General features: G+C 57.5%; 3 protein-coding genes across 3 annotated transcripts; all 3 read right to left on the reverse strand.

The window, feature by feature from the left end:
• Window positions 1-261: 261 nt before the first annotated feature.
• On the reverse strand, window positions 262-3,787 carry ADRA2B (adrenoceptor alpha 2B). The gene has a single exon (XM_036306805.1). The coding sequence runs from the start codon at window positions 3,385-3,387 to the stop codon at window positions 2,038-2,040; it is 1,350 nt and encodes a 449-aa protein (XP_036162698.1). The 5' UTR covers window positions 3,388-3,787; the 3' UTR covers window positions 262-2,037.
• Window positions 3,788-9,079: 5,292 nt separating this feature from the next.
• On the reverse strand, window positions 9,080-20,367 carry ASTL (astacin like metalloendopeptidase). The gene is made up of 9 exons (XM_036306781.1): window positions 20,322-20,367; window positions 19,596-19,721; window positions 16,849-16,910; window positions 15,533-15,623; window positions 14,529-14,646; window positions 13,644-13,825; window positions 11,031-11,112; window positions 10,789-10,943; window positions 9,080-10,404 (listed from the first exon to the last, which is right to left on the reverse strand). The coding sequence occupies exons 1-9, from the start codon at window positions 20,365-20,367 to the stop codon at window positions 9,902-9,904; spliced, it is 1,365 nt and encodes a 454-aa protein (XP_036162674.1). The 3' UTR covers window positions 9,080-9,901.
• A 2,343-nt stretch (window positions 20,368-22,710) lies between these two features.
• Window positions 22,711-25,648, reverse strand: DUSP2 (dual specificity phosphatase 2). The gene is made up of 4 exons (XM_036306801.1): window positions 25,054-25,648; window positions 24,841-24,962; window positions 24,380-24,599; window positions 22,711-24,269 (listed from the first exon to the last, which is right to left on the reverse strand). Exons 1-4 carry the CDS (start codon window positions 25,439-25,441, stop codon window positions 24,055-24,057), a joined length of 945 nt encoding a protein of 314 aa, XP_036162694.1. The 5' UTR covers window positions 25,442-25,648; the 3' UTR covers window positions 22,711-24,054.
• Window positions 25,649-26,230: the final 582 nt, after the last annotated feature.

Raw genomic sequence — 26,230 nt, forward strand, 5'->3', positions numbered from 1 at the left:
CCTCCTTCCCCACCAGCCAGTCTCAGACTCCATGCCACTTCTACCCCCACTGTCTTACCATGAGGAGTAAGGGATGTTTCGTGGACAGAGCAGCAGGCAGATGAGTGGGTACCAACTGGCCACACCCGGAGGAGGGCAAGGCATCTGGCCCATGCCAAGTCTGCTACAAGTAGCTGAGGAATAACTACGGCTGGCAGCCCTTGGGCAACAACGACACATCGTGCTTATTACAAAATATCTTTTATTGATAAAATAGCTCAGACCTTTAAAAAACACCTACATATCACAATAAGGAGGCCACAGGCAACAATATCAGGGGTGCCCTGGGGCACAGAGACCAGTCAGTAGCTGTCACAAGTCAGTCCCTCCCTCAGGGCCACCTTCCTACCCAGCCCTGACCCAGGGCAATGCCCTGGCCTCACACTGAAACTGAGGAACAAACTGAGGGACTCCTTTTGGTCCCCTCCATTCTCTCTAACCCAGAAAACACCCTTAGCACCCCTCGCCATCTGGCCAGGTCCCTCGGAGTGCCAACAGTCCCTGCCGCTTAGCCCCAACCCCAGTGAAGATCCCACTGGCTTACTTTTGAAGTCAGGCACTCTTATGGGGGAGCACTGGGAAACATGTTCCAAACTGTTCTGGGTTCTCAAGTGTCTGGGGTGGGGGTTGAGAACCAGGAGAAAGAGGCCCCTGGAGCCCCATCAGCGGGGAGAGCCACATGGCTGGGCGGAGGTGGCCAGCCAACACCCATCACACCCATCCGAGGTGGGATCAGCTGTGCATCATTTGGGCCTTAGAGCCCTGCCTGGCACTCGGCCATGAGGCTCCCCCAGGCGTCCAGAGGGCCCTTGCTCACCTGCTCCAGCCCAGAATCCCGCGGGGGGGCAGGCTCTGTCACCTGGCACAGGCTCTCATGTCAGCCCATTCCCAGGATGTGGGTATTTTTAGCTATCTTGAGGAAACAATTTGCCTTCTTGATGACAAAAGACTTAACCCCCCCTGGGGTGCCCAAGCCACAGAAAACCCTCTTGGTGTTGCAGGTGAAATGTCAGGTTGTCATGCAGCATAATAACTCAAACCTTTGCAGGCACAAGAACACATTCTCAAAGAAATCCTTTAACTGAAATAGAGGTTCTGTCTGCCACTCCCCACTTCCAGTTTGGGGTAGGAATTCACACCCCCGGCACAGAACTAAAGTCTATAGGAAGACAGGTGGTGGTAAACACAAAGACAGGGAATTTTCATATCACCAAATAATCACATTTTCTGGGTCTCTCGGTTCCCCCATGGAGCTCAAAGCTTTGTGCAATGCCTTTCATCTCCCTGCAGCAAGTAGGCAGCAAGCTACTGTTGCCCTGGATTTTTCAGGGGGTGAATGCTAGTGATCGGGAATGTCCTGTTGAGGCAGAGGCCAGGCCTCCAGAGGGGCGCCGGGTGGGACTCAGATCACAGTTTTGGCCTTCAAAGCAGCTACACATCCAAAAGCAGGGGGAAGGGGAAGAAGGGCCCAGGGATAGAGTCAGCCTACAAACCCTCACCCAATGGAAACCATGGGTCCTCAATGTGAATGTACGGCCATCATTGTTTCTGCCTCCTCCTCAGCCTCCTGGGGAGAATGGAAGGCTGGCTTCCTGCTCTTTACTGAGGAAGATGAAAAAGAAACAAAACACCACAAGCAAGCGGCCACAAGGTCCTCGAGGAAGTGTACAGGGTTCTGGGGTTCCGGGAGGCCAGGCTCTGTCCAAGCCTGGCCTCTGCCACACTCCAGAAGGCCCAGGCCTCCTCCATCTGCCTGCACTCAGGCCGGGCGTGGAGAAGACGTCCCCCCACAGCCAAGCCCGAAAGGGAAGGCTTAGCATAGACCCCGTGAGCAGCACCCCCGCCCATGTCCCTCCCAGGGTGCTCCCAAGATGAGGTCTGCACTACCTGAGCAGAAACCAAACAGCCCCAGGGAGGTGGCCACATAGAACAGGACAGGAGGCAGTGTGGCCCTGGTGCTACCTGGCACCAACCCCACGAGGGCAGCAGGCAGGCGGCTCACCAGGCCGTCTGGGTCCACTGGCGGCAAAGGATCCTTCGGAAGGCACGGCGGAAGTCCTGGTTGAAGATGGTGTAGATGACAGGGTTTAGCAAGCTGTTGCAGTAGCCGATCCAGAAGAAGAAATGGAAAAGGCCTTGCGGCACCTTGCAGTGCTTCGGGCAGATGGCACCCAGGCTGTAGCTGAAGAAGAAGGGGAACCAGCAGAGCATGAAGGCGCCTATGACCACAGACAGCACAAAGGTGAACCGCTTCTCCCGGGTCAGCTGAGCCCGCCGACGCCGACGCCACCACTTCTCACCTGCAGCGTCCATACCCCGGCCCAGGAGCACCTGGCCACGCAGGGTGGCCAACACCCGGGAGCCCTGGGGCTGCTGCAGGGGTGGGCTGCAAGCTGAGGCAGGGGAGACTGGCAAGGCTTGAGGTCCACACTCCTCCTCCTCTTCCTCCTCCTCCTCTTCAACTTCCTCCTCTGGAGATGCCCCACAAACACCTTCCTTTGGACCCTGGTCTGCATGGGGAAGGGCAGGCCAGCTGGATGGCAAGGCTGGGTTCCCAGGATCTTCAGGGGTCCCTACCTGCTCCTTCTCCCCAGTGGGCTTAGAGAGCCCATTGGCCTCTTCAGAAGCAACCAGATGGGAGGCCAGGGTCGGCAGTTTGGCCGATGTCCCCCCAGGGACCCGGCAGGGCTGCTTAGATTCACCCTCCCCAGGACCCCTCTTGGCCCTGGGGCCTCTGTGGTGGCTACGTCTAGCGATCAGGTAGATACGCAGGTAGACGAGGATCATGATGAGGCAGGGGGCGAAGAAGGACCCAAAGCTGGAGGCCAGGATGTACCAGGTCTCTTGGTTGAGCTGGCATTGCGGGCGCCCGCGGGGCCTAGGGCCCCGGTCGCCCTTGTAGAGTAGGGGCGGCAGCGAGATGACAGCTGCAATGAGCCACACGGTGAGGATGATGCACTTGATGCGGCGCGGGGTGCGCTTGGTGTTGTACTCCAGAGCGCGGCTTACCGCCCAGTAGCGGTCCAGGCTGATGGCACACAGGTGCACGATGGACGAAGTACAGAAGAGCACGTCGAGAGCCAGGTACACCTCGCACCACGCTTGCCCGAAGTACCAGTAGCCCAGCAGCTCGTTGGCCAGCGAGAAAGGGATGATGAGCGTGGCCACCAGGATGTCCGCGGCAGCCAAGGACACCAGGAACAGGTTCTGCGGGGCGCGCAGTGAACGGCTCGTCAACACCGCCAAGATGACCAGTGCGTTGCCGAAGATGGTGAAGAGGATGAGGAAGGTGATGACCGCCGCGATGGCCGCGGTGGCCTGCACCGAGTAGGGCTTCTGGTAGTCCATGGTAGAGCTGACCAGAGGGGGCGTTGCTTGCCCGGCGCAAGCACAGCCGGCAACAGTGTTGGCCCACCCAGCGCGGCTAGAGGAGCGAGGGACTCACCAGGGCCGGGCCAGTGGGGCCCGGAGGCTAGGGGAAAACTGGGGTTGGCACTGCTCTCCTGCGTCCTCTTCCCCGGCGCCCGCGTCCCCGCAGTCCGCCTGGAGAAGTTTTCCAAGTTGTCCCGCTGCTGTCCCCGCCCCACCAAGGGCGGGGAAGGGGGGAAAGTTGCGCCCTCCCACCCGGAGGCTGCTGGACGTGCTGGGGGCGCAGGGTTCCCACGGGCTGCGGGGTTGTGCGCTGCCCGTTCTCGGAGGAGGCGCGGTGGCCGCTAGCTGGCTCGGGCGGGAGCTGCGCCTGCAGGCAGCCAGCGTCGGCAGGCGAGTGGGGAGCCGAGTAGCGGCTGCTGGAGGGAGGAGACTGGAGGCGGGGGCAGGAGGCGGGGCAGGCGCGGGGCGGGACGTGGGCCAGGGCTGGGTAGAGGGGCGCCACAGCCTCCCGGGGTCTGGACTCCGCGTCGGCGCCCGCGCCCCTGCCCCTTTCTCCAGCCTGGAGCGCGGGGGTCCGAGGGCCCGCGTCTGGGGTCTCCGGAAAGCTGGGAGGGATGCTCACAGGAGTGGAAAGGTCAGTGCGCATGGGAGCAGGGATGCTGCGCCGTGCGGCCGCGGGCACCTAGGGGACCTCTCTCCTGGACTGCAGGGCTGAGGGTGAGCCCGGAAGCTAGGCTGGTGGGCGCGAGCTGATTACTGCTCCCATCGCCCAGAACCCCGAGGAGAGGGCGGGTGGGAGTTGGGCGCCGGACAACAATAAGCCCAATGAGCCGCAACAACGCCGGCGCCCGAGAAAGAAGCCAAGCGGAGGGGTTGGGGGAGCCCGAAGACTGCCCCGAACCCCGCCCCCTAAAGCGGTCTCACCCAGGCTGGGCTCCGTCAGGCGCGCGAAGTCCAAGGAGATGCCCGTAGCCGGGTGGCGAGCGCCCCCTGCCGCTGTCTGCGGCCCACCGTGCCATCGTGGCCCCGCCACGTCGGGGGTCGCTGAAAACACTCCAAGCTGGGGAGCAAGCAAGTGCTCAGAGATTATGGCTTCAGCTGTCCTACTCCTGCAGCTGCCTCGGTTTCCTCCATTGAGGACAAAGAGGTAAGAGGAAAACTGGCTTGGACGCAAGTCTCAGCAGCAACGGAGACGCAGGCATGGATTTTTGTGTGAGTGGGGGGCTCTGGGCAAACTCGACCCCTTGACCTGTAGGAAGAGGATGCCCCCTGGTGCAGAGCAAGGACACTTAGTGGGGTTCTCAAAGAAAGAGCGAGTCTCGGGGTATCTGTGGAGAGGAGCTTCCCTTGCTCCTTGTCCACACTGCGCGCCCCTCTTGGGTGGCCCTGGAAGAGGAGTTGGGGTAAAAGGAAATCTCTGACTACGCACACACCCCACCCACCCCATCCTGGCTTCGGAGCACTGTGGAGCCAGGGCTCTCCCTCAAACACCCTGCTCCTACCCACTCTCCCTGTGGCCACCGCCCCCAGGGCCAGCCTGGGCAGCCTCAGGGGCGCTCTTTTCACCCCTTCAGGAGCCCCTCACGCTGTCACTCCAGCCTTGCCTCGAATGTCTGGCGCACAGTGCTGCATGACACCCTCTGTAGGTATCTATTTGCCTAGGGAGTAGGGCTGCGCCACAGGACCACCTTGAGCCAGCATGCTCACCGGACCTTCCTCTCAGCTCCATCCTCGTGGGAGCAGGGAGTACGATCTCTCAATGCCCACAGACAATGGCTCATCCCTACCCAGGCTCAGATGGGTGGTACCCCAGGTCCCCTAGCCATGTGGTAGGGATGGGGATGTGTGTTCCTTCTTGATCCTGGGCTATCAGCCTACCCAGCCCCTCTGTTAGGTGCAAGTGCCCACAACCAAATGGGTCCAGTGTTGTCTAGACTGGGTTCCAAGGGGGCAGCCAGCCTCCCTTTCGCTGGACTGGGCAGGGCCTGGACCTCCAGTTGGCAGGGATGGAGAGGTCTCAGTAACCCCTCCCACAAGGAAGGACAGAGGGTGACTATTGGAGTCTGAGGTGCAGCCACTGAAGCAAGTTCCTGCCTGTCCCCATGGCTCCCTGGTCCGTGGCTGTGCAGTCTGAGTGCCCTGATGGCCCAAAGGGGCTTGGGAAGGACCACTTTTCACCCTCTCCAGTCATACTCAAGCCAGGAGTCCAGACACTACAGCCATCATCAGCCTTTGTCTCCTGCCCATTGTCTTTAAAAGGCGAGGAACACTGCAGGAACTGAGGCCAGAGCTGCTCTACTCCCTCCCCTGACCCAGGCAAGTCCCCACTCAGGGGTTCTCACTTGGGATTTCCTGAAGGGGCTCTAGCCCTACCCAATACCAGGCCCTGCTGAGTACCAGCCTAGGTGGAGACAGCCAGGGACAGTCTACAAGCACCCATGAGGCTCAGCCACCACCCCATGCTCCGTGTCACCTGCTGCTACCTTTCAGCCCCACCTCCAAGACAAAGCTCTGGCATGGGGGGCAGTGGGGCCATTATATAACTGGATTCCTGCTCCTCTTTGCAGCTCTCCATCTCCCCCCCACACACACACACACACACGCTTTCCAGTGCCTGTTCCACCCAGCCTTGCTTGAATCAGTGCCTCGGGCTACAGCAGGGCTTCCTTCAAGTAGATCTGACTTTTCGTTGTCCTCCTGTTCCACCAGGCAGAGTTCAGTCCCAGACCTACAACCGGCCAGGAGCAGGAGCTGCCTAGGACAGGTACTGGCCAGGCTTCCTGGGACCCTTCTCCCCAGACCACCCTGTCTGACCCAACCTCACCTCTTCCCACCCCACCAGGCTACATACATGTTGGTCCCTGGACATGCCCTGAGCTCCTACATCTCCAGTTCTTTCCAGGCTCTGTTTGCTCTGCCAGAAACTCTCTCCTCACCCTTCCTTCTGTGCTTGGAGGGCCTCACTCTCTCTTCAAGGTACCCTCACCTGTCACCACTCTCTCAGGCAGAAAGAGGTACCCTATTGTCCAAGTTCCTTAATTCCATGCACACAGCACCACTGTCATGCTCAGAGCACTGTACTGAGATGGCGGCCAATGGATTTATTGCATCACTCCTCCATCAGAACAGACATCTCTTCTGTCCCCAATATGTGGTCAAGCTTGTTGAATGGTGATGGGCAATGGCACTGGTATCAATGGATGGCATACACACGAGCCTTTCTCAGACAGGTAGAGTGCCCAAATGAAGGTGCCCTCAAGGGATGTCCTTGGAAAGGGGGACCATGGGGGGAAGGTGACCTGGTACCATGTTTCCCAAGGGAGGAAGACATGTTCCACTCCCAGCTGTGAGAGTGCAGCAAGGGTTGTGCCATCTTAGCTGGAGGCTCTGGAGCCACTCCTGCAGGCCTGAGCGGTGAGACTGGCCCCAGGTCCTCTCAGGCCAGGGCTCCAGCAACTCAGGGCCCAACAGGATGATCTCCTGAATCCCCAGCCATTCAAGTCCCTGGGACTCTTCTCCCCAGACTACCTTGTCTGACCCGACCTCACCCCTTCCCAGACCCTTGAGCAGTGCCCTCTAATGTCAGTCGGTCATCCTCTCTTCCTCCTTTACACTCGCCTAACAAAACCCCAACCCTGGTCAGAAGTAAATCATCCACCACCTTCTGCCTTTGACCAAGTGGCTGCCTTTTCCGGAGCAGAACACTCACTGTATCGACTGGCCTTGCTTTCAACTTGCAACCACAAATCTCCAGACTTTCCTAGAGCTGGGTTCCCCCTCTTCAGAATTGGCTTTGCTTTCACTCTCCTCACCCCACCCCCAAGCTGTGACTTTGCCTCCCACTCAGGAGAAAGTGGAAGCCATTAGGCTGTCAGTCCACATGCTCCCTGCCCACTCACTCCAGGTCTAACACCCATTTCCCTGAGCCTTGCCTCGCCCCTTGGTCCTCAGTGCTGTGAGGGGTGCCCTCACCCCTGCCTCCCATCGCAGGTGTGATTTCCTCCACCTCCAAAACACCCCAAAAGCACCCGCCTCTGCCCATTCCCGCGGCCCACGCGCTCTTGCTTGTGCAACTGCAGTGCTTCCAGCTGTTCTCCACGTTCCCATCCATTTTCCACAGACCATCCAGAATGGCTTTCTAAATATTACATCAGATCTTATCGCTCCCCTTCTTAGAACCCTTCAGCTGCTGCTCCTGCTGCTCTTGGCTAAAACCCTCCCTTCTGACTGGCCTGGCCCTGCCTGCTCCCTGCTCTTCTTCCCCCCATTCACTCTGGCCTACCAGACCCTCCTCTTCCTGGCTCAGGTCTTTGCACCGGCTTCCCTTTCCCCAGATTACCACAGGGTAGCCTCATCCTGTCATTCAGGTCTCAGAAATGCCAACACCCTAAAGGAATGCTCTGCTCCCCCATCACTTACCAATCCAGGTGCTTTCTTACCTGCCTGTGTACCTTCCATCCCTTTCCCCTCCTGAATAAACTCCATGAGAACAGAAACCCTGCCTTGCTTACCATGCTATTCCCATGCCTACAAGTGAACCTGCCTGACACCTAATTCATAATAGATATTGTGGACTGAGTGGATAAAGTGATGAGTGAGCCCACATAGCTATGTGGTTGGGGATTGGGGAACAGGCCACAGACCCTGGGGTGGAGTGGCTAGCCACCCAGGCTCTAACACTCCAGAGCCCCACACATACCACACCCCCATGCTGGAACTCCAGGGGCTGAACCAGGCCTGGACCACCATAGACAGGGTGGGGCTTGTGAAACAGTCCTGGGCCCAGAGCTGGCCTGGGGAATGGGCTCTGTAGTGATAGGTGGCCTCCTGGGGAAGGACATGACAAGGACAGCTTTATCCCTGATCACTCCCAAAGAAGAGGAGGGGCACTCTTCGCCTTCCACCACCATGTCCCGCCAGCCCCACTTCACTCGAGTGTGCAGATTCCAAGACCAAAGCCACATGCTAATGAAGGCATGTGATGGGAAGCCTCAGAGCTGGGAGGACCTCACAGGGCACAAAGCATGTCACCTCCATGTGACCGTCGGGGAAACCCAGACCAGAGCCAGAGGCCTGGATCCGCCACTCAGACCAACAGGCTGTGAGGCAGTCACACTCGTTTCTCTGACAAACCAGGGCACTGCAGGTGCAGTGTCTGTCTTAGGGTTGGCCCAAAGACTTTGCTTAGGAAGCTCCCAGGGGAGCTGTCCCTCTGCTGGGGCCATGGCCAGAGCCCCCACTCACCCACTCTACACTCAGATACCCGTCCATGTCTGGAGTAAGTGGGCAGCATTTCCCCCACATGAGCCTTCTCCGAAGCTAATGCTGGGGATCAGAGTCCTGTTCGGTCTCAGAAAATCCTTGACCCAAGAGAAACTGAGGGCAGGGGCTCCGGTGCTCTGTGAGCCACATGTCCCCTGAGGTGGGCAAAGGCTGCACCTCAGCCTGTACTCCGCCTCTGGAAAATGGGTATGACCACCTGAGGCCCTCCCAGGGCAGTGAAGCACATCAAAGGCACTCAAGTGTGTGTGTGTGTGGGGAGGGCGGCGGTTGGGGGGGTTTGTTTAGGGAGGGCTTGTTTTGGGGGGAGGGAGCTTGACGGGGGAGCGGTGGGGAGGTAGTCAACACAGCTCAGTGCCCAACTCCTGGAGCAAATACCCAACTTTATTTCTGCCTCTCCAACACCCGAGGTGCCTGGCCCTCCTGGGACAGGGCATGGGCTCTTGTTTCCTCCCACCCTGAGCCACAGAACAGTGCCGCCAGGGGGCTCCTGGCCTGCTCCAAGACAGCCCTCGCCAGGGTGGCCAGGAGCTGAGGGGGAGTGGGCTTGGCTGACGGAGGACAAGCAGGGTGACTTGCCCCGCCCCTCGCCACCTTTCAGGGCCTCTGGGGAGACAAGGCTTCAGGAACAGCAACGCAGGCTGGAAAGGAGCTTCGAGTCTGTGTTCAGGTCCTCATGTTCTGGCCGACTTCCCACTGTGCGGTCCTGTGGGGCCCCACTCTCTTCCTCATCTCCCTCTGGGTGCCGCCCCTGACTCCAGAGGCTGCCTGCGCTGCGGGGGAGGGGTGGGCCCTGAAACCCTCCGGAGAGCAGGCCGGAGGCTGAGGTGCAGGCCTGCATTCCCAGCACCCAGACAGCAGACAGGAAGCTGCTCCCACGGTCCCAGAAATGTGGCTCCCCTCCAGGCCTGGCCCGAGGGAGAGGGGGGCAGTACCGGTAGTCCATGCTGGGGGGCTGGGCCTCAGCTCCACAAGGGCTTCCACAGCCTTGAAGGCTAGAATCTTCTTCCTCGCCCCTTCAGCCCACTGGCCTTAGGGCCCTAGAGAATGTCACCTCCAGTCCCAGCATCCTCCAGGGCTGAGGGAGACACGAGAGCAGGCAGAGCCAGGCGTCCCCAACAGGCCTGCCTCCCCCTGACAGACCTCTGTCCCCAGGAGCCCTCGGGGGAACATGGTGTGGAAGGAAGGGTCAGAGGGAGAGGCTTGGGCCTCAGACAGGGAGGTCAGTCCGGGGCTGGAAGACAGGAGTGTCGCCTAGAGAGGCCAAGGGTTGCTTGGCCCAGCTGCTCTGGACAGGGGATGCCTGCCCCACTTGGGGACAGAAGCCACAGGCTTGACCTCTGGGTGTCCCCATGAAGTTCCCCAGAGCTGGTTTCCCCCAAGCAGCCCTGATAGGCGCTGGCTGGTCTTCTCGAGACAGCGCTAGGGGCAGAGTGGACGCGTGGGCCTGCCGGGGCCCCTCCAGGGCCACCCCAGGAGCAGCTGCACCGGACCTTGAGCTTGTGGAGGAAGCCGAGGTCTCAGGCCACCTTGCAGAGGCCTCCACACCAGACTTGCCCAGGACGGGGGGCTCCCACTCCAGCGGGCTCTCTCCAGTCCTGGGGTCACTGGGGCTGGCGTTCCTGGCCTCTGCCAGCAATGCCTCCAGAAGCCGCTGCAGGTGTTGTCCAGAGGCGGGAGGGGGGCTCCCATCGATGCCATGGGCCTGGAACTCTGGAGCAGGAGAGACAGAAGGCCATGTCCCAGAATCAGAGGAAGAAAGTGTGGGCCCAGCCTCAGAGCCAGAGCTGCTTCCGCTCTATCCGCAGGGTGCAGGGCTCCTCAAGGACTTGATCACCCACCAAGCCCCTGCTGACGTGTTAAAGTTTTTCTATTTGCTTGTAAGTCTCAGGCACTTCTGGAATTTCTTTGTGCATGATATGAATTAGGACTTTGTGGTTGTTTTTTTTTTGAATGGACAACTAGTTATCTTAGCCCCTGGTTGCCCACCCTGCTTACCTCTGCAACCTCGTCTCCCACCACATCCCCCCCATTGACGCCTCCTCAGTACAAGAGCCTTCTCCGGGTTCCTCAAATCCCTCTGCCCCTGTCACTCACCTCTCCCCTGGGGGCTGGGGCCACTTGGGCTGCAGTCATAAAGCCGGAGGACCCTTGTGATGTCCGAGGCACTCAGGTTCCATCGCTGGCCAATGTGGACACTGGGGTCCCAGAGCGGCATGATAGTGGGCAGCCCGCGCCGGCTGAAGGCAAGCCTGGAACCCAGCAGGCAGGATCTGAGTCTGGACCCCCAACAGGGCTGCCAGGCAGTGCAAACGGACAAGAGGAGGAAAGGGACTCACCTCCCATAGTGCATCACAGATGTGTAGTCATAGGGCACCAGCATGTTGCTGCTCCGAGATTTAATGAAGTTGATTTCAAAGCCTGAAACAGTATTTATCAATGAGGAAAGAGAACAGGCGGGGGTGGGGGTGGATAGGGGACATCTGGGAATTTATAAGCCAATTAAGCTGAGGGATTCAAAACCACTGCTGAATGTGCTTCTTTCTGCCCCCCCCCCCAACTGATCCCTGCTTACTACCCCCCATCCTGGGAGGGGTCCCGACCTGCACCCGTCCTCCTCATCTCAAGCTCCCCTGTATAAAACTAGTCTATAAACTGAAGCTTCCGTGAAGCCACTGGCTCTCACAGAGCCTTGGACGCCCCCTACCCACCAGGTGGAGTGCCTACGCCTCAGTTTTGCAGCTCAGTTTTGCATCTGCTGGAGTGAAGCCCCATTCCCCACAGCAAGCCCAGCTGTTCTTGCCTTGAGCCAGCATCAGACCACCCCCTCTTCCTCCCACCACCAGCTCAGAGTCCAGCACTCCCCGTTGGCCAGAGCACCCACTTCACCTGTGTCCTTCACTGTGAGCCTCTGAAAGAAGAGCTGCACCTCCGTCTCTGCCCCCTACTCCCCCCAATCCAGACCCCGCTGCTTCCACATCCTCCCCATGGTGGCCCTCACCTGGTCACCAGCAGCCACTCACCATGAATCAATGGCATGCCATCACCTGCCTGAAAACCCTGCCCTTAGAGCAGTGGTTCTCAACCTTGGCTGCCCATTAGAATCACCTGGGAATCTTTTTAAAATCCTGATTTCTGGGCCCCATCCTCCGGAAATTCTGTTTCTTTGTTATGGAGTGGGGCCACAACATGAGTAACAAAGAAACAGAATTATCGGAGGATGAGGCCCAGAAATCAGGATTTTAAAAATATTCCCAGGTGATTCTAATGTGCAGCCAAGGTTGAGAACCACTGCCCTAGAGAGTGCTTATTTCTTCCTTTTAAAAACCCTTCAGTTAGCAAACAATTTGGAACAGGCAATATAGTCATCTGGTTCAAAAACAAAAAAACTTAAGCTATGCAATGTCTCCCCTCCACCCCCTTCTGAGCTCCCCATGTCTCACCCCCACAGCTAATTACCGTTAGCAGTTTGCCAATCCTAGCAGCGTGTGTTGTTACATATTAACTAGATACAAATAGTCTCATTTTTCAAAATTCTTAAGCAATTTTCCCATTAGGGTAGCAGGTGTTTTCACCTGTTTTATCATTAGAAAACAATACTAATGAACTCAAGAGGTGATTCTTATCTCATTAATTTCTGCTTTTACCGTCAATTCCTCCTGCTTTCCTTTGTTTTCTTAACTTGGACTGGAATGCGTACACTATTCTATTGATAGAAGTATGTAAGTCTACACATTTTCCCCGAGCCTTGAGCTGTGAACCATTGGTTCTAATGCATCTTCGTGATTTTCTCTCTTAGAATTCCACTATTTCTTTAACCCCCGAGATAAGAGAAAGGCTTGCTGCTTTTTGTTTGTTTTTAAACTTTAATTTCCAAGTGGAAGAAGTTTTGGGTTTGTTATTAGTTTCTACTTTCTACTTTATATCATGACAAAATGTTTAACTTTACTTTTTCAAATTGGAAGTTTTATTGCTGTCATATGGTACGTTCTCACAAGTATCCCATGAACACTTGAAAGGGTTATAGGCTCTGTTTCCAGGGTAGAGTCACCATCACCCCCCACTTCCCTAGACTAATTCTGATCTCCAATCTCCGTGCCCCCAGGGTACCCTTCTCTGAGACTCCATGGTGCTGGTCTACGCATCCACATGCCTAACCCCACAGCAGCAGTGGTGGCGCTCATTTCAAAAGCCTTCCGCTTGCAGGAAGCCTTCCGACTCTTCCCCTCTGCTCCCACACCCCAAACCAAACCCCTGACCATGCATCCCCTCTGCTCCCATACCCCAAACCAAACCCCTGACCATGCATCCCCTCTGCCCCCCTTCCCCATGAAGCAGTAGTCTCTATTCCTCTCACCTCCTGAATTAGGCCATCCTCCCACAAGGTTAGGGTCACCCCACCATGCCTGGGGTCAAACCCCTGGTACCCAGCATGGTTCCCAGAACACAGGCCATCTGGTGCCATGGCCCACTCCCCAGACCAGCCTCCCCATGCTTCCTCGGCCCTACATGCCCACTAGTACCCCCTCACAGCACTGCCCTCAGCCACCCGCATCTGTCACTGGACATATACAACCACTACCTCCAGGCCTCTGCTTGGCTCAGCCCCGCCCCCACCGACATGGTTGTGTGCATGAGCAGCTGCTAGTTGGGTATACAATGAACAAGGTCCATAGGATGCCAGGAACCCATCCTCAGGTAACCAACAGTGTCCATGAGGAGAAATGGTGGTGCCCCAACTCAAGCAAGACTATGGGTGGGCAGGTGAAGGCTTAGAACCCAGAAGAGCAGCATCTGGGCCATTTCCCACCTTCCCCATAGAAGACAGGCAGATGGTGGGGAATATGGACTTCTTCCAAATAGCCAGGGAACTCCTCAGATACTGGTCCACACCTGTGGCCGCTCTCCATGGACTCCTAGACCCCACCTGGCTTGTGCACCACCTGGCTTACCTGGGAGGATCTCATTCCAGTTGACACGAATATAACGGTCCCGGTCAGCCCGTGAATGCTCATGCCAGAAGCCCAGCACATGCATGAGCTCATGCAGAACAATGCCTGGGCCCTTCTGGAGACAGGTGGGTGCCAAGGATACCACCTGCATCCCTCCACTGCGCCCCACGCCAGAGAAGCACCTGCAGGGCATGAGAGTGAGCTGGGTAGGCACCAGCCCAGAGAGAGCGAGAGCAGACCCAGCCCCTCCCCTCCTCCCTAGTTCAGGGATGAATGAGACTAACATGGGCCAGGCCTTTCCCAAGTCCCTTCACCGCCTAGCCTTCTGTGAAACGGATGCACTGAGCTCCGTTACCATCCTGGATTGCAAAGAGGAGGCAGGAACTGATAGTAACAGGGGTAACAGAAGCAGCTCATTGAGTGAATGGGCCCACACAGGGTGCCCCGAATCAAAGCTACCACACATTAGCTTAGGCCCCCGACAAGCTAGAAATAGCATGAGAGAGAAGGCAGAAGAGGCTCAGAAGTCAGGGGACTTGCCTGGAGTCAGGCAGCTCTTGCATTGTGGAACCCGGCCCAAGGCCAGGCCTGTCCCACCAAACCTGCACTCACCCACCAGACCATGAGGTCTCCTGGGGATGAAGGCTACCTGAAGGAGGGTCAAGTACCTAACTCCCTCCCTCCCCACTTTCTGCCCTGAGCACTATAGGTCCAGCTCACCTTGGGCAAGTCACTCAGTGAGCAGGGGTATTTAGACCTGGGCGGATAGGCCCAGAAATAGATTTTAGAGAATGACTTAGTTCATTCCAGGCTGAACACAATAAAGCTGAGGAACTCGCCCTGCACGTGCACACTCGCATGCACACCCCCAGGAGCACTACTTACCCAGACACAGGGATAATGGAGATGAAGTCTCTCTGGCCATGGTAGGCAACAAACCTGATGCATGTGAAGCGTTCAAACTCAGCAAATGCCTGCAGGATGACCTTGCGGCTGGGCTCATCTGGGGAGGGGACACCTGGCTGAACACCCAGACAAGCCCCCAGAACCCTCATGCCCCCTGCAAGTCTGCATGCAGGGCAGGAAACTGAGCTTCAAATCACTCCAAACATGGAGTATCAAGAAAAGGCAGCGTGCTACTTGGATCAGATAGTCCCTAGTTGCACCTTCCCATCAGCTCTTCCAGGATCTTAACTCACCCCCAACCCCAGCTCAGGAGGCCCTAGGAACAAAAGGACTTCTGTGACTCTGTTTTATTACTTTTTAAAAATATATATATTGTGTTGATGTTTTTACAGAGAGGAAGGAAGAGAGATAGAGAGTTAGAAACATCGATGAGAGAGAAACATCGATCAGCTGCTCCTGCACACCCACTACAGGGCATGTGCCCACAACCAAGGTACATGCCCTTGACCGGAATCGAACCTGGGACCCTTCAGTCCGCAGGCCAACGGTCTATCCACTGAGCCAAACCGGTTAGGGCTTGTTACTTTTTGTTTTATATCCCATATATGAGTGACCAAATCATTTTGGTCTGACTTATTTACTTAGCATGATACTCTCAAGATCCACCCATGTTGTTGCAAATGCAAGATTCCATCTTTTTCATGGCTGGGTGGTATTCCACTGTATATACTAGTATGTACCACATCTTCTCCACTCAGAAAGAAGGGGCCCCTGGGGGAAGGGCTCTTTGGGTGGTGCTGACAGAGGGGCTTTGGGCCTGAAGAGGAAGAGGAGAAAACCCAGAGAGGAGCACAGGCTGCACTGGAAATAGGGGTGGATGGGGCGGAGCTGGGAGGGATGGGATCGGGACGGGGAGGAGCCTGGGGCAGAGCCTGGAGGGGAGGGCCTGGGAGGGTGGCACTGGGCTCCCGGTGCTCACTCACCGTACTTCTTAGAGAGCAGAAAGGGGACCTCCACCACACCCCCAATTTGGGGCCACTTGTTGCTTGTAGCCGACGACAGGCGGAAAGGACTCTGAGGAGAGAGGACATAACTCAGGGACCTCTGGGGACACAGGCCAGCCAAGCTTCCTGCCACACCTCAGGCCACAAGAGGCCTAAAGATATGAGCGGCAGGACACAGGCATGTGAGGGTGGGGAGGCCATTAGAGATGGGATAGAAGCTGGGAGTCAGCTATGTGAACTTTGGTACATGACACAAGCCTTTGTTCTGTGTAACACAGAACTTGCAACTGATTCTGTTGGCCAGGAGTCCCAGCACCCTCCCCCTGCCTCTTCCCCCCGCCCCCGTGCTGGTGCTCAGAACTTCCCCAGCAGTCCCCAAGCACCCTGAATGTGTGGTGGAAAAATGGGGCAGCCCCCACCTCTCCCCCCAACTCCCCCCCACCCCCGCCCCGGCCTGATTCAAAGGCACTACCCTTGGCAGCTCTGCTCTTTTCGTCCACCAACCTAAACCCTTTGAAGCACAGGTTTTACAGCATCTGGCATGTCCTGCCCCACAGGCAAAGGTTTTACTGGATTCTGTTCTTATGCCAGCACTCACTGGGGAACGGAGAACAGGGGCCTCGCCTTGGGCTGCCTGCCTGGCCCTGGCCCTGCCCCTGGGGTTCCAACCCAACCAGCCCAGCCCAGTCTCATGCCACACCACTTGCAGGCAGCCTTCAAGTCATAGAACAGCGTCACCCTCACCAGGTTACTGCCCCATTCTGGAGCCTCTGTCCTCACTGTCTCCTAAAGATGGCAGTGCTCTCGTAAACACAGAGCGCTTCCTTTCCCACTGGCAGCCCCTCCCCGCCCCATTCCCATCCAGCCTGCTCCCTTTCCAACTGTGCCGACACCCCCTGCCACGAGGATATCTGCATTACTCCTTGTTCTTCTTCCCCAGACCACCAACACCTCCCCACAGCCACTTTGCCAACCTGTGCTCAGCTCTCCCTTCACCCTAATACTTCCTGAGCATCTCCCCTGGGCAGGGTACCAAGCTGGGTCTTGAGGGCTCAAACCTCCTCCTTCAGGAAGCCCTCCCAGCCTACCACCATTCCAGATGTTACCCTTTCTTCCCATTCAGGCTGGCTCTTCCTAATAGAACCTTCCCTCTGACTTTGGCAAGAAAGGGTGCCTACCAAGCTATGAGCAACGAAGAGTTCCCGCCCATGTCACACCCCCAAGACACCTGGGGCGAGAGGAGGTTCAAAGGCCTCTATCACTACCTGTGAGGTTACTAGTACCTACTCACTCACCGGCCGGAGGATGTCTCCCTCGAGGAGGAAGCTGCTCTCTGGCGTTTCCTCAGGGATGAGCTCTGGGAGGAAGGGAGAGATGTGTGTGGGCCCAGGCCCCCGCAGAGCGCATGCTTTAGGGACAGCATCTCAGAGGCCTTGGTTACCAGAACCAGCAACCCCCGGGTTTGTCCTTGCTCCAACTCTGGAGCCGGAGCGCCCCTGGGCACCGAGGCTCTTCTTCCGTGGGCCTCAGGCAAGTCTACAGAAGGGTGATGCTTCCCAGCCTTACCCAAAGGCAGTCCACCGCTCCCATGGTGGCCACAATCCAGAACCAACTCCTGTGTCCTGGGCCGGAGGCCCTCTGTTGTCAGGTGGCAGCCTGTCTTCCAGCTGTCTCCATCCACAGCCCAGCTGCATTCCTCAGACCATGCCCTGGGCCCTCTGTCCCACCTCATCCCCATCTAACTCCTGCCCCTCTGTGTGGTACTCAGGACCCTTGCAGTGACAAGTGACAGAAATTCCAGCCCAAACCACGTACGAGGAGGGTGAACACTGGATCCAGGGAGCCTGGCTCTCTCCCTCTCCCCGATCCAGCTTGTCTCTCCTCTCCGCCAACAGTTCCATTTCTGCCGCAGCCGCAGCCCTTCTCCAGTCTCTGTCCCCACATCTAAGCCCGAGGAGGACTCCTGGAAGAGGGCCCGACACCCTGGAGGTGCCTGAGGTTGGGTTCCCTAGAAGAGCCAAAGCCAGGAGCCAGCTGGAAACGATGTCCAATTCTGAGGGACTACGGAATGTGGAGAGCTCTGAGGAAGAACGGGCTCAGCTGGAGGGTAGCCTCAGCCTGATCCTGAGACTGGCCAGCAAGCCAGGACAGGTGGGATGGGGAAACAGACAGCTGAACAAACTGAGCAATTCACAACAGATGCAGAAGGCCACCTCCCTAGGAATAACATGTAGGCCTCAGTTGTATTTCAGCTCCAGACCCAGAAAAGCAGCAAAACCAGGTGGGTGACATCAGGACCAGCTGCAATGACTATCAACCCCCTGCCCTGACACTGACCAATCAGTGAAAACCACGGCCCTGGGGGCGCACACCTAGGAAATTGATGAATAATCTGCTAAAACCCTCCCCTGAATTCCAGCCTGTGAGAAAGAGAAAGCCTCAAGACAAAGGACTCAGCTGTGCTCTCCCTCTAGGGAGCAGCCCCCCATTCCCTTTCCCCTCTTCCTCAACCACTTCTTCCCCCAGGGCATGCATCTCCTAGACCAGCCGTGGGCGAACTACTGGCCGGCAGGCAGGATCCGGCCAGTTTGAAATGAATAAAACTAAAAAAAAAAAAAACAAAAGACCGTACCCTTTTATGTAATGATGTTTACTTTGAATTTATATTAGTTCACACAAACACGCCATCCATGCTTTTGTTCCGGCCCTCTGGTCCAGTTTAAGAACCCATTGTGGCCCTCGAGTCAAAAAGTTTGCCCACCCCTGTCCTAGACGCTAAGGGACCCCAGGAGACTGCAACCTGGGGAGCAATGGGCAGCAGCAGCTCATCCCAGGCTCACCCCTGAGCCTGTCCCCAAGGCCCCCTTTTCTCTGACTTCCCAGAGAGCTAGGGCAGCCCAGCCTAGGCTCTCCTGTTGCTTCTCCTATACTAAGCCCTTTCTTGTTTTACTGTCCCCAGATTGAATAAACGTTCCCTCATAGTCACCTGGACTCCTGCTAGGAAATGTTTGCTGCACAAAGTCAAAAACCCAAACACTATGGGCAGGCCCTAAGCAGACCCGCCAAGGGCCAGGTCCACCTTTCTGGTAACAATCCCAGCAGAGCTCTGGGCCCCAGTGGCACCATGGACTTGTCCCGCCTTGAGGCAGGGGCCACATGCATGTACCCATGAGTCACTGTGGGCCCCCTCCCGCCCCCACTCCCAGGCAGTGGAGGGCAGCTTCCCAACACCCCTGGCTGAAGGCCTGCAGCTGCAAGGCCTCAGTAGCCAGCATTCCCAGCAGCTGGGACCGTGTGCTCCCGGCTGCTATAGGAGGCTCATGGAATGTAATTGTCTGGGCTGCCAGCAATAGTAGCTAAAAGCTTTCTCTATGGCATCTAAAAACTGATGCCAGGGAAGCCTCAGTTTGTGTCTCGCTACCCCAGACAGGTCAAAGTCACCAAAGGCAGTGTCCTGCCTGCTCCAGCTCAGCAGTGCCAGGCTGCAGATGGGCTCACAGAAAGAAGGGGCAGACCACACGTGACTTCCTCATCCGCAGTCCCATCCCCCAGGGTGAGGTCACCCATTCTCCCAAAGAAAGCTTCCAACATCTGGACCCTCGTCTGTGTTTCTTTCAGCTTGGTCCCAGGACATCAACGTGTCCTCATTCTCCACCTGAGACCTAGACAGGGAGGCCCTGGCCTCGTGCTTCTTTGCTCTGTATCCCCAGCTCGTCCCCTCACACCTGCAGGCCGTGCTGCACCAGGTGGCCGACAGGTTTGCCCACATCCACTGATGACCGAGCTGGACAGCAGACAGAGAGAGCTCCACACTTCTGTTCGGCCACGCATAAATCCCGTGCGCTCCCCCTTCTGTGAAAGTAACACCAGCTGAGAAGTTACCGAAACCGATGGGGAAAGCTGCAGGGAGAACCGCTGCTCCTCTAGAGCTTCCTCTCAGCTTCTCTGCCGGCTGAGCTGTCAGCACAGTTCTCCCCACACCACGTGGACACCATCATACCATGCTGCACCCCCCCACCCCCCCAAGACATGGTGCCCTCACCTTGATTAATCGCAGGGATGTCCTTGTCCCAAGACGTCTGGGTCCCCTCAGGGGTGAGGCCTTCTGAGAAGCTGCTCCCACAGACTCCTGGACAGCTGGAGGCTGGGGGCGCTCCTAGGATCAAACCTGGCCCAGACATACATGGGCCCAAGCGCCCCCATGTGGGAGAGGATGTCAGGACGTGGGCGGGGTGGGTGACCCTCCCTTTACTAAGAGAGGCCCCAGCAAGCAGTCCTGGGAGCCTGCCTGGCCGCCCCTCTCAGCCCCCACCGGTGCTGGGGCCTAGACAGCTCTGAGGAAGGGGCTCCCCGAGCGGGACCAACACCGGCTGCAAAAGGCAGCCCTTGCTCAAGAGTATGTGGGTGTCTGAGGTGGGGGGACAGCAGGAAGGAGGGACAGGGACAAAACTCAGGCTGCAACGCTGGTGGCAGGGTGTGGGCCAGCCTCAGACCCTGCCCTACAACTCCCTTCTCAGCCCAGCAAGCCTAGCCAAGCCAGCAGAATGAGGCCTCTGGAGTGCCACACGGCCAGGCCGTCCTCTGCTGTGGGCCCTTCAGGAGGCCTCCCGGTGGGGGCCTGGAGTTGACTCTAGGAATGTCCCTGGAGAGCCCATTCTTGAGCCATTCAAACCAACCCAGGGCCTGGCAGGCTCCAGCCACACCCTCTGGTCTCTGCCCAGCACTCTGCAAACTGAAGCCCAAGCAGGAGGGTGAGGCAGCCGCTTACCTGGCAAAGAGAGCAGACCCAGCATCCAAGGCCAGAAGCCCCCCATGCTTGTGCTGTCTGTGGTGGGCCCACTGACCCCTCAGCAAGCTGGAGCTGGCACCCAGGCCGGAAGAGGCAACCTAGTTACAGCCTGGTCACCCGCCCTTAAATAGCAGCTTCTCCCGCCCCCACCTTCAGCTTCTCCCCAATCAATTCCACCTGCAGCCCCTCCCCAACCAACTTCACCTGCAGCCCCTCCCACGCCTGCTTGAGCTCCCCACCTCAAGCCTCCGGACCCTGGTCGGATCCTTCCGCCCTGGCTAAATGGACCAGAGGCCAGGTATAAGGCACCCTGGGGAGAGGCGTCCCACTGGGGGCTGTGCCTCTGCTGAGATCCCCTCCCACCACCAGGGGGCAGAGAATCATCACAGAAAGACGCTGAGACCCAGCGCAGGAGGGACCTCACCCTCCCACCCAGGGAAACCCTGTTCCTGCCCCTGCCTGTGCTCAGATGTGGGAAAGCTGCCTGAGACCCAGAGGCTCCCTCGGTCTATCTGTGGAAGGAGGGAAAGTTCACTACATCCTCATCAGCTTTTATTTTCGCATGCATACAAACAGGGGACAATCACAAGTACAGGAATCAGGGAGAGTTCACACGCTGAATGCCTGCAGTAGCCTGCCATGGGGAAGACGGAGCCTCTTGGATACCTAGATCCTCACATAGACGATACCCTGTCATCCCCACTGATGCCATCCCCTGTCATTCCAAAGTTAAGCTGCTTGTCCCGATTCCTGCACCTCTGAACCCGCTTAGCCTTTCCAGAGGCCCATCCTGTGTGGCCATCCCTGGATTTAAGTCCTGCAGGCAGAGGACGTGGGGACTCCAGTGAAGGGAAGCCACAGAACTAAAGACACCAGGTATTGTCCTCAAGCACCTCTCAGCATCCTGCTGTGCCTGGAACCCAGGTCTCTCATAAGAATGGGATTGGATCACAGGGAGAAGGGATGCGGACAGAGGTCCCCGCTGCCAGGCGGGATATCAGCACATGGAGCTGACCCTTCAGATGAGAGTGCTCGCGAGGTCAAACCATCCCAATGACCAGTCATCACCCTGCTTGGGCAGAGAAACAGGTTCTTAGTTCAGAAATGCAGTTCGTCTCGAGGACGTTATGTTGAGTGAAATAAGTCAGTCACAACGGGACAAAACTGTGTGATCCCACCGGCAGGATGTGTACAGATTCCTGGACAGAGGTAGGATAGTGGTTGCCAGGGGCTGGGAGGGCAATGGGAGTTGTTGTTTAAGTGGGAACAGAGTTTCAGTTTTGTAAGAAGGAAAAGTTCTGGAGATCCACTGCACAACAATGCAAATACGCTTAATACTACTGAACAGCACACTTAGAATAGCCCAGGTGGCCCTGGCTGGGTGGCTCAGTGGCTAGAGGGTAGGCCCAAGCACCAGAGGGTCGCAAGTTCAATTCCCAGTTAAGGGCACATACCTGGGTTGCAGATTTGATCTCTAGCCCAGGTTGGTGTGCAGGCAGAAGGCAACCAATTGATCTGTCTCTCTCATTGGTGTTCTCTCTCTCTCTCTCTCTCCCTCCCTCCCTCCCCCCTCTTCCCTTCCCTCCCTCCCTTCCACTCTCTCTAAAAATCAATGGAAAAAATATCCTTGAGTGAGGATTAACAACAACAAAATATAGTAAAGATGGTGCCCTGGCTAGTGTGGTCCCGTGCACCAAAAAGTTGCTGGTTTGATTCCCGGTCAGGGCACATGACTGGGTTTTGGGCTGGATCCCCAGTAGGGAGCATGCAGGAGGCAGCCGATGCTTCTCTCCTCTCTCTCTCTCTCTCTCTCTCTCTCCCTCTCTCTCTCTCTCTCCTGCTTCCTTCCTCTCTCTCTAAAATCAATTTTTAAATATTTTAAAAAATAGTAAAGATGGCTGGGTTGGCGTGGCTCAGCTATTGAGCATCAACCCATGAACCAGGAGGTCGTGGTTCGATTCCCAATCAGGGCACATGCCTGGGGTTCAGGCTCAATCCCCAATAGGGAGTCTGCAGGAGGCAGCCAATCTGTGATTCTCATCATTGATGTTTCTATCTCTCTCTTCCTCTCCCTTCCTCTCTGAAATCAATAAAAATATATTTAAAAAATAGTAAAGATGATAAACTTTGTTATATATTTGTTACCATAGTTAAAATTGTTAAAATAAATAAAAAGGAAGGAAGGAGGGAAGGAAGGAAGGAAGGAAGGAAGGAAGGAAGGAAGGAAGGAAGGAAGGAAGGAAAGAAGGAAAAAGCAGTTTGGAAGACAAACTTAAAACCCTGGGAAGAGGAAGGTAAAATTGAGGTGTTGTGTGGGGTGGGTTGGGGCAGGGGTGAGAGGATGGGGTGAGCAGGGGCCTCAGCCACCAGTCCTGCTGTGTGTGAGGTGGGGCTGTGTGAGGGGAAGGCCGGGTGACTCAGGGCCCCAGCTGCCCCCACCATCCCAAATGGGCATGGCATTCTGGGCAGGTCCAAACGGAAGCCCACTCAGGGCCTGAGGAAGCCCTGATAGCCATCCCAGCTCTGCGGTTCTCACCAGGGAACAGAGCAAACAAGGCACCAGGGGCAGGCTGTTCACCCACATGCTGCCTTGTGGAGTGAGTGCCCATCTGTGCCAGATTCTGGGCACAAGGCTGAGCAAACCGTAGGCCCCACCCTCGTAGGCATCCAGCTTGGTTGAGAGGCACAACTGCACACCTGAAAACCTTTGCCTCTTGGGCCACCAGGAGCTCACACTTCCTGATCACCTACTATGCACAGGTGCAGGAGCTTTACACAATTCACTTGTGTAAGTCTCAACGCCACCCTAACAGGTGGGGACTAACAATAAATCCATTTAACAGACAAGGAAACAGAAACACAGCGAGGTGAGGCCAAACTGGCCCCTAACCATCCAACTACACTGCCAAGTTAATATATAAATAAAAACAACCAAATTGCCCAAATCTCCAAAAATAAACCTCCACTGCCCCACTGAGGTGTGCCTTGCCAAGGAAAGGTGAGCCCTGAGTAAGAAACAGCTTTTGAACATTTCCCCAGACACTGACTTAAGACCAGATGCTTGCGAAGTTGTTTTTTTAAACAAAACAATATTTTATTGGCATATTCTCAAGGTTCTGTATAAATATAAAGTGCTAAGTTTCCAACCCCCGCCCACGGGGCGGGAGGAAGTAGGGGAGGGAGTGTTAAATATCAGTTGAACACAAATAACTTTCCAGCGCCAACAGGGCGTGAAATGCTCAAATACACACACGCAAGCAAGAGGTCCACACAAGGGGCACGTCTGTTCTCCAAGCCCAGCTCCTTAGGAGCAGGGGGCTCAGGCTCCAGGCCCTGGGGTGCGCCACCCTAGATGGGGCTCCTGGTTGTCACAGCTTGTCCCTTGGGCTCTCAGGCTGCCAAGGGCTTCAACACAGTGGTGGGGCCACTGGGTCCATGGGTGTAAAGTCCAGTTAGTTTCTGCCAGAGGATGGGGGAGGAGGGAAGTAGACAAACCCTCACTCTTGTCCCCAGATGAGGGCCAGCCCTCAGACCCCTAGCAGAAGAGCACCAGGTGAGAGTCCAGCATTCCTGTACTTCCAGCGCCCCTACCTGGGAGCTTTCCAAACTCCGAGGAAGGGGCAGTTCTCCCTGAGGTGAGGGGGGTGCGGGGCCCCCAAGGACAGCCTAGCTGTCCCAGGTCAGCTCCCCTGGAACCACAGCTGTGTGCACCTCAGTGACATAGCACCTGAGTCTCAAACTGTAGCAGCTGCCCCATGAAACTGAAATTGGGGGAGATGACCCCCCGGCGTTGCTTAACGAAGTCAAAGGCCTCATCCAGCCGCACGCGGTGGCTCTGTATCAGGTATGCCAGGCAGATGGTGGCAGAGCGGGAGATGCCCGCCTGGCAGTGCACCAGCACCCGGCCCCCACTGTTCTTCACAGAATCTGCAAGGGAAAAGGGCGGGGGTCAGATGGGAAGTTGAGCAGGGAGGAAACCATGCCCCAAGTCCGTCCCCTGAACCGCCCCCCATCCCGGGGCCAAGTACCCCTCGTACCGATGAAGCCTATGGCCTCCTGAAACCAGGCACTGATCTCCACCATCTGGTTGTCCTCCACCGGGATGCTCTTGTAGCGCAGAAGGCCCTCGAAGTGGTTGGGGCAGCTGGCGGAGACGTTGAGGACAGCGGTGATGCCACAGGCCTGCAGGCCCTGCAGATCCGATGAGTGGCTGCAGCTGCCCAGGAAGAGGTAGGGCAAGATCTCCACAGGGCCACCCTGGAGGAAGAGGGGAGGGGAGGGGTGAGGCCTTCTCCACACAGGCCTGGAGGAGCCCTGGGGCAGTCCTGACCAAGACCAGGCTTCTGGGGGTCTGAGGACACCAAGGGGCACACAGCACTCACGGATAAACACATCTCCCTTGAGCCTCAAAGGTGGCTGCAAACATCCACAGACCACAGACCCACACCAGCACAGTGACACAGGAGGACAATGACAAGGAGCTTTGATTTCAACTCACCTGGTCATAGAAGGGAACCCTGGGGTCTGAGCGGCTGCTTTCTGCCCCAACAGGAGGCATCGCTGGGGCAGGGGACTCGGAGCACAGGTCGGGACAGCAGGCCTGGAAGGCATCGAAGCCTCCTACAGGGGAGAACAGGGGCTCAGTCAGCGGGAGGCCCGGGAGGGAGGGGCGCGGGAGGGCTGGACAGGGAAAGTGGGGCCAGCCGCTCACCTCGAAGGAAGCACACAGTGGTGGGCCCGGCGTGGGTCTCGTGCAGCAGCGCAGCCAGCAGCACCCGGGCAGGGCAATCGTGTGGCAATGTGGCAAGCGAGGCACTGGCCTGGTCCAGCACCACGGCCCGCGCCAGCTCCCCGCGGGCCAGGCGCGCCCGCAGCGCGCGATCCGGCAGCAGACAGGCGAGGGCAGCGGCCGGGGGGCCGCGAGCGCGGCGCCGCAGCATGGTGTTCCAGGGCACCGGCCGCGCGGTGCGCACGTGGCGCCGGCAGAAGGCCAGGAAGGGGCGGCAGTCGAGCAGCAGCGTGCGCTCGGCCTCCCGCGGCTCCCGCAGCAGCGCCCCCAGCGCCGCGCACTCCAGCTCGCGCGCCTCTTCCAGCCCCATGGCGCCGGCCTCTTCCTGCGCTCCTTCTCTGCGTCCCCACTCCTCCTGCTACCCCTGCTCTGCGCGAGGCCCCGCCGTCCCAGTCCCGTTGGCTCTGGCGGCGCCCTCGGCAGCCCGGCCTTAAGTAGCCTGGCCCGGCCCCCGGGTTACCATATAAGGGCAGAGCAGGAAGGCGCCGGGGACGCCCCCGCGGCCTCACGCGGGCTCAGCCCAGACTGGGGGCGGGGTGCGTTGGAGTAAAACCCGGACCACCTCTGGAGGGAAGTGTGTGCCAGGAGCAGTGGGGCCCAAACATCCCCCGTTTGCGCCGCAGCCTGGAACCGCGCGCCCACCTTTTGATCTGCCCTGCGCTGCCAGTCCTCGGGCAGTGGCTCTGTATGCAAATCCCCCTCCCAGGGACTGCGAGCCCTGGTGCCCCTGCCCTGCTTCCTCTCCCTTTTCTCTGTTCCTCCCAGGATGTTCCCCTGAGGAATGTATTTCAGCAAAGGCTGAGGTGTGCCTGCTGTCACCCTGATCTCTGCACTGGAGGGTCACTGTCCCTTCTACTAGACCTTGGGCAGAAGGGGCTTGCTTCCCCCCCCCCACCCCCCCTTGCATGGCTGAGACCAGCACTCAGGGTTGCACAGCAGGTTAGTGGCCAAGCTGGGCCAGAACATGGTCCTCTGAGGCCAACACCCTGGGCATCTGGGTGAGGAGGACCCCAGCCTGGGAGGGGTGCGAGAGGCAGGGGGCCCATGATGAGTTTCCAGTATGAGCAGGCAAGGCTTCCTCCCTAGGAGCCCAGGGAAA

This window comes from Myotis myotis, unplaced genomic scaffold (genome assembly GCF_014108235.1).
Source record: "Myotis myotis isolate mMyoMyo1 unplaced genomic scaffold, mMyoMyo1.p scaffold_m19_p_43, whole genome shotgun sequence".
Lineage (NCBI taxonomy): Eukaryota > Metazoa > Chordata > Mammalia > Chiroptera > Vespertilionidae > Myotis > Myotis myotis.

Coding starts and splice junctions, on each gene's coding strand:
- DUSP2 (XM_036306801.1), bottom strand. CDS start 25,441: ATGGGGCTGGAAGAGGCGCGCGAGCTGGAGTGCGCGGCGCTGGGGGCG. Junction 24,963..25,053: donor CACTGTGTGCTTCCTTCGAG/GTGAGCGGCTGG, acceptor TCTCCCCTGTAG/GAGGCTTCGATGCCTTCCAG. Junction 24,600..24,840: donor GGGTTCCCTTCTATGACCAG/GTGAGTTGAAAT, acceptor CTCTTCCTCCAG/GGTGGCCCTGTGGAGATCTT.
- ADRA2B (XM_036306805.1), bottom strand. CDS start 3,387: ATGGACTACCAGAAGCCCTACTCGGTGCAGGCCACCGCGGCCATCGCG.
- ASTL (XM_036306781.1), bottom strand. CDS start 20,367: ATGGGGGGCTTCTGGCCTTGGATGCTGGGTCTGCTCTCTTTGCCAG. Junction 16,911..19,595: donor CATCCCTGCGATTAATCAAG/GTGAGGGCACCA, acceptor CCTTCCTCCCAG/AGCTCATCCCTGAGGAAACG. Junction 10,944..11,030: donor TCTGTGATGCACTATGGGAG/GTGAGTCCCTTT, acceptor GCTGGGTTCCAG/GCTTGCCTTCAGCCGGCGCG.